This window comes from Falco rusticolus, chromosome 1 (genome assembly GCF_015220075.1).
Source record: "Falco rusticolus isolate bFalRus1 chromosome 1, bFalRus1.pri, whole genome shotgun sequence".
NCBI lineage: Eukaryota > Metazoa > Chordata > Aves > Falconiformes > Falconidae > Falco > Falco rusticolus.
The window spans coordinates 56,021,116-56,033,115 of record NC_051187.1 but is presented as its reverse complement, the minus strand read 5'-3'; the positions used below and the strand labels follow the sequence as shown (position 1 = coordinate 56,033,115).

Genomic DNA, 12,000 nt, shown 5'->3' with positions numbered 1-12,000 from the left:
GCTGGTCATTCTGACACTTGGCTTAGAGTAGACTCTGATGAGCTCTTACCCCCTTTTTGATATAAATTGGTTACCACCCAGGAGACCTTTGACACCTGTATCTGAAGGGACATTGCCTGAGTGCTAACTCTCTCTTCCTCTCTACTGCTATCCATGGTAAGGTAAGTTGGAAAGTTTCTTGATGTTGTGTTCAAATGGCTTTTCTTATTCTGTAGCACATACAACTTAAAAGAGATTTCAGAAAGCCAGCAGAATCTGATTAGGGAGCTTTAAAGTGACAAGTGAGCCCATCATTCAGCAATGTTGAACCTGTCCACAGAGATCACATAACACCAATGCCTTGATTAATAACGCCTGTAACACATGCAGTAAAAGAATGGGGAAACACAAGTTCAGTGTCACCTGAAATCTTTTGCCTGTGGGTGCCTGTCTGATTTCACAGGAAAAATAGCTTACTGGCACAAAAGATGCATGTACAAACCCTGTGTTTGAACCACTTTTAAAAGCAATTTTTTAAAAAAACACTTTGAAAGATACAAGTGTCATATTCAGTGCACCACTGCTTTTTTCTAGGGGAAAAAAATTTGCAAAGCAACCCTTGAATTTAATACTTGAGATAAAAGAGTACTGGTGCATATTTAGTGTGTGACATACTACAGTTACTGCATGTGCTATTTCTCAGTTAACTGGTCTCTTGCATATATAATTAGTACTATACTGAGTTATTTGCATATACTTTCCACGCAGGATATTGAAGTTTTTGGCACTAGCTTGTACTGACACACCTTCAACACTTACACCTGAAGCTAAACCTAGAACTAGCTTTATCATGATAACATGCATCTATTTCTCCAGGGATTCTGGTCTGGTGGTGTTCAACTCACTTGTAGAAACCAGATTTAATCTTTTTACTCTTAATTCAGGCAGCATGTTGGCTGCTAAAGAAGTCTGTGTTTTTCTCTCTCTTTTTCTTAAAAACAAGACAAATCACTGTGATGGCATATGGCATCATCAGGCTGATCCACTGTAGCCAGAAAGGGCAAGGTATATACAGGCCACATTCCCTACAGGAAAGAGGAACATATCACTGTAGATTTCTTCCTTGTACAAAGAATAGTAGAGCTAAACAGTTTCAAGTCCCTTTTCCTTTTATTCTTATTGCGGGACTTCAACTGCATAGATGAATATATATTTCCTCACTAAACACCCTGCTTTGGTATTGCCTGTTTTGAGAAAGTTCTGTTCTTCGCAGTACACGTGTATTTCAAAATGCCTCCTTCTCTCCCCGAGAAATCAAAAGGAACTCATATCCCTGGTTAGCAAAAAAACAGTAAAGCTTATATGCAGTTTGTCTTCAGACTACTTTAAAGAGTTTTTGAAGAGGAATATCTTAGATATCTGAGCTTAACACAAACATGAATTTCTGAGGAGAAACACTTCAGCAGTAGATCTACTTGACAACATATCAGAAGGTCCTTTCATTTAGATGTGTGTGAAGCACGACTACATATTCATAAAACACATGGCTCTCCTTACCTGTTTCGCTTCCAATTAAAGGCTGATTTGCAAAATGCATGACTAATTCCTTCAAGCTAGAAAATTCATTAAATCCAAATTTGAATGATGTTCCTGTATGTTCAACATGGAAGTGTTTCACAGAATCTTTTCCTCTAAAATAAAAAATGAACATTTGTCAAGGCATAAATGCCAAAGGCATTTGGCATATACAACCCTTAAATAGCAGCTTCTACTATAGGAAATCTGGCTCAGATCACAAGATGACAATCATTGTCCTAGCAGTAATGCTACTGCCATTACTGTCCCTCACTAATACTCAACATACCTGAGATTCAGATTTACTAAGAAAAATCTAACTATTGCTTTACAGATATGAGATGATTAAAGACTAGAAAGGCCAAGTAAGTTAAATTAACTCTTGTGGCAATCACTAAAAAGACTCACAAACTTGGTTTCCAGCCTTCTGTCTAAGCAGGATGATATTCCTTCACTTACCAGGTTTTAGTCTTGGTGGTGTACCTATATTACTCAGTATATGTCTTACTTTTCAGATAGATAGCATCCCAATCTCATTGGAAATGTCTGTTTCTCTTTCAAAAATAGGCTGTTGTCTTTTTGCACCCAAACAGGGATTTAATAACCTAACTTTAGATACTTAAGGCTTTAGAATTTGTCTGCTTTGCCTCTGTACTCAAACAAACGGTTCCTCTATGGTGCGCACTATCAAATTTAAACCAGGGTTCTTTGTCTATTGGGGAAGTAACAGCACTTGTTTATGAAAGCTGATGGTATTTAGAGAAGTGTGCAAGACCTCACTTCCTGGACTGGCAACTATTTTGACTTCAAAAGACAGTGAAGTACCTCTCCTGTGAAAAAGTTACTTAGTTTCTTCTGTTAACAGCATCCAAAATAATCCAGAGAAAACTTTGTCTCAGGAAAAATGTGTGTAGTAAATATACTGAAATATGGCGGAGAAAGGAATTTATAGCATCTTTTCCATCGTTTGTTTCCACTTCCACAGGAGATGATAATTTCAAACAGGTATTTAAACAAATATGTATCTTTGAACAATACTTGTGATACTGTAGAACACGCCTCTATTGACCTCTCATATGTGTTGTGCTATGGTCAGCTGAGACAACATGTACAAGCCCAGTGCTGCCACAACCCTGCTGAAGTGATAGAGTTTTTCATCTTTCCATTTAATTTCACAAGAAATACAATGTTGCAACAAGAGTAACTGCTACTCTATTTCCTAGTTCCTTTTTAAAGTTCGCTAATTTAGCTGGGGGAGGGGATTTCAGGCTATATGTGATCTCTTTTTCCAGCTGTCAATAAAAACCTCAAGGGATGTCTAAGCATTGTTTCCTTTTAAAGCAAACTATAATAATGACTAAAGTTCCTTTTGAGGCAGAGGCAGAAAGTAAAAGCTACAGAAGACATTTTAGGAGAAAATGAAAATGACAGCTAGAATTGCTAAAATTATCCTTTCTACAAAAATGTATCAGAACAAAATTTAATTATTATTCTAAAATTAAGTTTTACTATTAGTAAAAAAATGGAAATGAAAACTTAGAGTTAAACAAACAGTAGAAAAGTATTAAAACATTTTAAAATCAAAATCAGTATTTCAAGGGAGCTGCACCACCAAAAATCTAATGTAACAGAATAAAAGATCAAACTCCAGACTGGGAATTTCATTTCATACAGCAATGCAGTAACTCTTGTTCCCACAGGGAGAGCTGAACAAGAGATTGGAACTGGCCTGAGGCAGACGTTTTTTTTAGGTCTCCTAAGGATAGAATTTGTTAAAGCAGCAAATTTATTTTCATTATCTAACACTTTAGCTTTTATTTCCTATTAAAAGAACAGCTATTTACATTTTGGTTTATTACAGTAAGTTGTTTCCTCAGTGCTCTTTAAAACTAGCTTCAATATATATATATTTTTAATGGAATTGTCTGAAGTAAATTACCTTAAATAATGGGATTTTATATTTTAAAGTAAAAACTATTAACCAGCAAGACAGTGATTAATTAAAAATTACTCTTAAAGAAAGCTGTTACTTACAGATGATACTATTCTTTTTCCCCAAGACTTGCACTCAATTCAGTCATTGCTACTCTGGATAGTCAATTTTTAACATCACCTTCAGATCTGCTGGTGTCCCACCCACCCCACCCCCAGGCTTGTTGTGTAAATGGCTGTCTAATAGTGGTAATAATTTCAGCAGTGTATCTACAGGACACTTGCTCCCGGATCTTCTCTCAGAGGTGAGGGAAGCAATTCATACTTCCCTTTTATACCTCTGGGAAAGAGGGTATGTGCAACTTGCACTTCTCTCAACTTCCAAGCTTGGCATACTGCAGAATGAATACCTACAGCCAATCCATGGAATGATGTTTTTTGCCATAAGATTAATTCATAGTTTGGAAAAATAACAGCAGTTTTCAAATTCAATCCATGTATTATTTTCTTCTAACAAAATGTCATTCAGCGGGATTACACTATCAGGAACACATGCTAAAATAGTTCAAGCCCTAGGAAAAAAACTGCAGGTCATCTTAATGCATGAGATGTGCAAACAAACATGGAAGAGAAGATTTTAAAACTGCTAGCTGTGCAGCATTAGATAAATTCACTTCTGTCCATACTCTTACCTGACAGAGAGCGAGTACAAATCTTCCCTGTCATTACTCTTCCTCAAGAGGTAGCTTCCATCCTGCCCATTGGAAAGCAGCAGTGCTTCTGCTGCATGTCGGGTAAGATTATCATGATACCACCTGGGAAGACACAAGGGGTTAAAGCATCATTCATCCAGCTCTTAACTGAGAGCTTCTGCTGCGTTATGGAGCCAAGTTAGAGAAAGAGGAAGGGCTGCAACTAACACTGCTAAAATTTTGAATTACCATCCTTCTCACAGATACAGACAGGTTACACAGAACTATGCCGCTTTCAGCAGCCTCCTTTCAACAAACTCAGAAAAGTATTTTTTGTTAACTATGAAGTTGCGTACAAACAGCCGATTGTTTGCTGAATCTAAAAGACTCTGCAAATTCAACATGCATGAGCAACAAATTACCCAGGCCTATGCTGATAAGGTGAAAGCCATTTTGGGGTGTATACAAGATCCTTTGTCTATTTTCGGAATCTGTACTTCCTGACATATCTACATGCATTGGTACGCTTCCTCTTTTGGGGCAAACTGGCAACACAAACTCCTCCCAAACTCTCAGTTTCCCACAGCTCAGTTCATCTGCACTGCTGAGATCTGCAATTAAATGCATTTGCCAAAGCTTAAAATTTTCATTTGAAGCATAACATTCCTTAGAAGAAGGAACAGAGAGGGGGACAAACATTAATTGATAGAATTTGAAGTGAAAGTTTAGAAAATCTCACCATTGCTGTGCTTGGCCATTAGTGGTCTGAGCAATGCAGGAAAACATCTAAATGCCTGCTTCATTCAACTCCAGTTAAAACTAACTTCATTAATTTTTTTAGATTAAAAATTCCACAAGGAATTCACAGCAAAAAATCCTACAAAGATGATCATCAAATGTTGTTTACAGCTTCGTTTCCATCCAGAATTATTCACAATAGAAACACCTGATTTCTTTCAATAGAAAAGGACCTCATTAGAAATGATCCTGAGAACAAACACACAAAAAAGCTGTAGCTATAAAAGGCTGGAGAGTCAATCTGTAAGACATGCTGTGTGCAGATATTAATGATAGTTACATACACACACCAGAACCTCTGGTGCAGAAGCAGCAGGGGGTACTGTACCCAGGGCGTGCTCTGCAGGGAGCAAGCTTTTCCCCTCTTCTGTATGCAGCGAAATGGTGTCAAGATTCCCCCTTCCTTTCAAACTGCGTGTGCCTGTAGTGTTGGGGTCAAAGTCTATTACTGTTTCAACCAGAGAAATACAGTTTGACTGAAAGCAGAAGTGTGATCAGAGCAGTTTCTGGCCTTTGTATTGTGGCAGTCTTCAAACTGAAATGAAGTGTAATTGTACACTCTTTCTTCTCATCAGTTCATCAAAAGTTGCCACTAAACTTGGCATCTCACACAAAGTTTTAATTCTGAATTTAGATGGCTGCCTATTTGAAAGGCCAGCTGGCTGATAAATTGCTTCATGAGAGACTCCAGACTGTTAACCCTGCAGAAGACAAGATCCATGTGAAACTCAATACAGGCAGGGTATTGCTGCTTTGGCTCTAGAATGCATTCTGTAGACCATCTACACAGTAGAATAAAATAATGAATATTTAAAGATCAAAGTGTCATCCTCTGAAACACCTGTTAGCCAAAATCTGCTTTGGGATTAACTGCCCAAGTAAGTAACAGCCAAAGGTCAGATCTGTCCTGATGTGATGAGGATCGTATCAGCATGCACGCTTGGCTGGACCTACAGATGAGAAGACAACTCTGTGGTTTTGGGTCAAATTTCGTAACACTTTCTCTCAATTCTGTGCAAAAGAAACATACATTGAGAAAATCTGTAAGTGGTCATTTTCATAAAGGAGGTGTGTTCAGTTTGAGGTTGCTCATAAGTGCACTGTTATCTTATTTCCAGAAAGCCTTTTACTAAGATTTTAAAATGGAGGTCCCTTAAGTTTAAAAAAAATGTTGCGTTTAAATCTACTCTCTCTTTACACAAAGAAGGCCCATGACTAATGAAATTTTACTGCTATGCAGAAAAAAAACCCCACCAAAAAACCAAACATCAAACCAACAACAAAAAAGCCCACCCACTTAATTGGGAAAATAATATTGTTTTAAAGTGCAGTGTTAAATCTTTGCTGACAAGTTTGCACCAGTCTTCTTGCCTAAATATGCTGTCTCAGACAAAAATCTCTCAAATGTTACTGTGTTCCTCTTGCTCAGCTTAAAAAGTAGATGTCATACAGTAATACAGATCTTAACGTCAAACTATCTGTGTTATACATATCTATATACTTTTTTCTCCTCCTGTCACAGATGGTTCAACCAGTAACAGTTGTTGGGTTACTTGGATATTTCACTGTGAAAATGGTCACTCACAATTTGTTCCAATTGCATGAACACAGGTAAAATTAAAAAATGCTGTGGAAAATTTAGCATTTCACCCAGACCACCAGGAAGGTAAATGAATACACACTTACGCAAATAGTTTGCTCTCCTAATCAAGCCTACCTGATGACACAAATACAAGTAAATAGGACTAAAAAGAAACCCAAACACCCCTGTGGTTAGACACTACTAGGTACACTTCAGTTGAATTTAAGGGGAGGGGGAATTTAAGTCAGAAAGGGAATCCTTCCATTTCTCTTGTTTAGAAAAAGATGTTCTAGGCAGTTCTTTCAAATTTGTGAGTAAATCAAGGTGGGAGACACGGCTTATCCAGCAAGACACTGTAAAGGGCAGTTGCCTTTAAGTTTTGATTGTCTTCTGAGTGATACCAGGCAGAGGAAACTGCTGATAGAAAACATAATACTGTATCTACCTTCTTGTTTTCTTAAAACAAGAAGTTAAGGAAATCAAAAGGCTTTACAAACACCCATCTGTTTGAAACCCCTAGCAAGTCCTTCAAAAAGGTTGTCTTGAACCACAGTGCATACCTTACATATTGGACTGTTTCTGAGAGGTCCTTCCAAAAGTCATCTTTATTTGACCCAATTTACGGAGTCTTGATTTCACTATAAAAAATCCAGAAATATGCCCTGTACTTTGATACTTGTGAGACTGAAAATAACCGGTTGTGTAGAAATTGCCTAGGGTTCCTGATTCAGATATCTCTGAAGAAACACAAGAAGACAGACAAAGGAAAATCCCTCCCTGCTTCAGGGCCACTTCTGCTGGGTAGCCTAGCCTTGCACACCCTCCTGTCTCAAATGCATACATACTTCTGGGAGGTTTTTCTTTTCTAAATCTCTTTATTCCATATGTGTAAGCATGTCTGTGTTGTCAGTGCATGTTGTTGAAGGACCATGCTATTTTTCCTGCTCTTCGGAGTGGAAGAGTCTGCTGGGCCCATGAAAGCATGTCTTAAGATGGGCACACAGACCTAATGAGACTACCTTTGTTTCTCTTGGAAAATAAAGCATTTTCAGAAATCAGCCTATTCTTTAGATCAGATTGCATCGGTGAGAGCATAGGAAAGGCTTTACTGATATTGCTGTCAAGAGAACGAGAATAAAGAAAAGAGATACCCTGTGCCCTGGACAACCAAAACTCAGGAGAGCACAGAGCACACATGCCCTAAGGATCTGATCACCCAGTCACCAGTGGGGTTCTCCTGTGGGGTAAGCTGGTGGCTGCCATAGAACAAGCCATGGCTGTGCTGGCCAGCTGTACCACTGCAGCTACGCAAATCACCACAACTCCAGGACATGCTCATGTTAAAATCTCTTCTTTCATTAAGATCTCTGTGTAGTTAATGCAGTGACTAGGCCTCCCTACACAGTGGTGATGATCAGGAGTATGTTACTGTGATCTTTAGGATGGGAAGCTCCCTCTTCATCATCCTCAGAATATTCATTTGTTCTTTTCTTTAAGTGGTGCATGAGTTGACAGAGCTCTAGAGAACCTACAAAAGGGTGATAACGCTAAACAGAAGTTATAGGTGGCATACAACCAAATTGGTATTTATCAGACATCCCTTCAATGTGAAACACTTAATCACACACCTGTGTAAAGTACTTTGTTGGAATACAAGGCTGCCATTTCATAGGAAAAATAACTTAAAAATAGAAATATATGGAAATAACATCAGTGTATCCAGCCTTAGAGTTCACATCTTCTAACTGTATGCTTTCACTAGTTCAGCTGCTGTTTTTCACTTCTTTTTTCTCTCCCCCTTCTCTCAATTGCCTTTGTTCTGATTTTCACACATTTCTTTTGCCCACTTTTCAGCCATTATAATTTGCCCTTGTTTACATTAGAAATACAGATGAAGAAAAAAATTTCTTATGACCATTTGCCCTGTCCCAGTCATACAAGTTACTCAGTTCCCCAATTTTATCATCATCTGATCTAAGTCTGTGGCCTAATTTCTCTTCTGTTACTAAAACTAAGCATGAAGTATATTGTTCAGTCTTACAAATACCATCTGTCATGGTACTGTCAAACCTGGAGCAAGAGAAACATAAAAGCTCTGCTGCAAAGGATGATAAAGAATGCTTGGACTGCAAAAGAAAAAAAGCTACAAAAACTTACTTCCTCTTGCCCCATTCCTTTCACCTCCAAAAGACAAACAGTGTCGCTCAAGCTATGCTATGTTGGGATGGAAGTTGTGTTACCAGACCAGCTTGTAATTACTTGGATGACCAGATATTCCACATTCTCAGCTCTTGCGCAAATAATGTGAACTGCAGCGTGGAATTCCCCGAACTCACATCATACATGGTCAGCTACGAGAGTTGCACGCTGCTATGTGCAGGCTGTCCTTTTAGCAGTAACAGCAATAAAGGCAACTGGAATAAGTGTTGACTCCATGAATAGCCAAAGAGATCTTCAAAGAAGAATCATGTCGCTTTCCTTTTCCTTTAAGCTAAGATGCTGTTGTTTCTTTTGACAAAATTCAGCACTCCTTTTTAAATATGTTGGTAGGCTTAGGGAAGAAATTAATGAATGAGGTAACACATTTTTGACAACATGGTCTAATTCTGATCTTCCATTTCATTAGGCATTAGTTCCACCTATAAACTCCTTGACAATAAAGCTGACAGTAATCTGAATGTTCACTTTGAACTCTTGATTGTTTGACCACCCAAACTCTCCAAATAAATATAAGTCACCATCTACCCTCAGGCTGAATGAAATAGGTTTTTTTTTTTAAAAAAAAAAAAAAAAAGCCAAACCCATCACTCTTGCTTTTTTTTGTTGAGATGTAAAAGATTAGAAAGTGCATCCTTACAAATACCGAGGCTCTGGAGAAAAAAATCCAATCTGATAAACTGCTGTAAATATTTCTATATCTTTTAGTGACTGTGATTGCCCCTGATGATAACTGGAATTATTGAATCTTATTTCTTTATTTTACCCCTGTTGTAGATGTATCCCATCTGTCACAAAAAAAAAATAAAAATCAGTATAAGCTTTGCATATATCGATATTTTTTTCTCCCTCCCTCCTGCCTTACTCTCACAGCTCCAATATTTTCAGTGTAATTACAGGAGCATTAATCTAGAAGAGTCCAGAAAATACCAGGTCTCCAAACCTAGCAGAGTGTCAGAAAGCTTTTACGCTGTACATCTGCCTACATTGCTGTCAACTTTCCATGTGGCCAGCGGACCTGGTAAACTATGAGGATACCCCAGTACCCACCCTCCTTTCTCTTAGAAGTAAAGAAAAGGTCTTTCCCAGTTCACACTTCTTAAACCTTCTCCAACTCCTTTGATATTTACCCAGTAAAGCAGAAGCTCTGAAATAATCTGCTTCACATTCCCCCCAAAGGCATGTGAATGTCAAATTTGTTCCTCATTTGAAAGACCCTTGTCTCTGTTAGTCTTTACTATGGCAATAACATATATTCCCTACCAGAACTGGGCCTCAGTTGCGCTAGATACTGTGTTGGGTCTAAGGGAAACTCAGCACTGTGATAGCTGATTTACATTAAGAGATCTTTTATACTATGCTACCAGAATGTTTGGTGTGTGAGGACTTCTTTTTCTTCTTTAGTAAAAAGAAGAAAAAAGAAAAAAAAAAAAAAAAGACTTTAGTACTAGTCAAAAAAGCCTGGGCTTTGTTTAGTGATTTGAAGGGACTCTTTGCTTGGTATTGCTTATTCACATTTAGTGCACTTCACTCTGCCACAAAATACTAAGCATCTCCTTCAGGGCAGTGTGTTAAAAGCTTCAGTTTTCTATTGAAGTGAAAATAAAATAATGAAGCTCCAGCTTTAAAAATGCATATTTGTAGCCTTCTCATTTGTGAACTTTCCTTCTCTCTGGTACTGCATGAGGTACCACATCAGACTGCAGCCCTACAAGATCATCTATGAGGACAAACTCCTTGCCAACCAGCGAGGCTGTTTATAAGCACAGAATCAACTCAGGCCATATAGTCTAAATGAATAAAAGTCATTGGGAATCATGCTTTTCACAGCAGCTGCAACTCTTTCTTCCCCCCCGCTCCCCCCCCCAGATATTATGCTCATCCTAAAAAAGTCTTACAGATGTAAAGTATATAATGGCCACTGCAGGTACCACTGCAAAGTGACTTCATATTTGTTAGATGCTCTAGGTAAAAGGTATTTCATTCACAGGTTCTTCTAAATATGGGGAAATATAAGCAGTATCGAGATACCAATTCCAAGTCTCTTTGTTGCACTCCAGTTCCTCCACTAAGTGAATTAATCACAAAAATAAACGAGTTGGTCCTTATCCATAAGTTCTCAGAAAGCAAAAAACCATACTTTTTGAATTTATTCTTTTTCAATGCAGAAGTGACATCAGAACCTTTTTGCTCTGTCTTTGCCTTCACTGGCGCTTTTGCTTTGTTTCCCGCTCCCTTTGCCGCCAGCGATCCTTCCCCCTCCAGCCTCCCTGCGCCCACCTGTTCTGCTCTTCCAGCCCGGTTCCTCCTCACCCGCGGCAATGCTGCCGGTCAAAAGTGACCCGAGCCGCCCTCCTGTAAAAAGCAAAACTAACCGGTAGACAAAGTGGGTGGGTCACATCTGACGGGGAGCGGGGCCTGTGGCAACTTTCAGCTTTCCTTTTAGCAACTTGGGTTTTGCTTTTGAGCGAGGGTGACATCCTCATAACGGCTGCAGCTGCCCATGGCTCCCAGCCCGAAGCCCGCGGCGCCCTGGGGAAGCCGGCTGCCTCCCGGGGCTCGGCAAGGGTGGCCGGCAGGGCAGCCCCTCGGGCTGGGCCGTGAGGAGGCGGCGCAGGGAGGGCACAGCTCTGCCGGGGAGCACGGGCAGCTCCGGGACAAGCTCCAGACCCGCACAGCCCTGGCTCTTCCCGACGGAGAAAGTTTCAATGCCGCAGAGCTTCCCTGCGCGAAGCTGTAGCGTCTAACTGTCCGCTACGTTTGAAGTGCCTGCCTGCACTCTAGTTTTTCTAACCATTATGTATTTCTCCCACTCACCTGTGGCACGTCAGAATCCTCTGTAGACGGGAGCCCGCCGGCCTCTCAAACCCTCCGCGGGGGTGAGGCCCCGGGCTTCCCTGAGGGGCTGCACGCCGTGCACGGCGCCCTTCGGCGGGCTCGTTACAACAAACCCCGGGTTATCTTATTCCTCACTCCCTTACCCTATTCAGCAGCCAGAGCCAGTAGCTCCCACCCTGCCGGCTCCCGTCGGTTGGCCCGGCACCACCCGAGGGCCGCCAGTTCGCGCGGGGACCCCCACGGCGCTGCCCCAACCGCCGCTTACCCGAGCGCCTCCAGCTCCTCGTCCAGCGGCACGGCGGGACGCGGCTCCCGGCGCTGGGTCATGGTCCCGGCCCGGCTCCCCGTCTCCGCCCCGCCGGGGGACGACGGCTGCGGCCGCGGGCC

At 40.5% G+C, this 12,000-nt stretch overlaps 1 protein-coding gene across 1 annotated transcript in view; it reads right to left on the bottom strand.

Moving 5' to 3' along the window:
- The window catches only part of DAPP1 (dual adaptor of phosphotyrosine and 3-phosphoinositides 1), a 23,076-nt gene extending 11,076 nt beyond the window's left edge, over positions 1 to 12,000 (bottom strand). The window contains exons 1-3 of the mRNA XM_037380050.1: positions 11,879 to 12,000; positions 4,179 to 4,301; positions 1,537 to 1,670 (exon numbers count right to left, since the gene is read on the bottom strand). Coding sequence (XP_037235947.1) covers positions 1,537 to 1,670; positions 4,179 to 4,301; positions 11,879 to 11,940 — 319 coding nt within the window. The 5' untranslated portion in view covers positions 11,941 to 12,000. The remainder of the gene's footprint in view (positions 1 to 1,536; positions 1,671 to 4,178; positions 4,302 to 11,878) is intronic.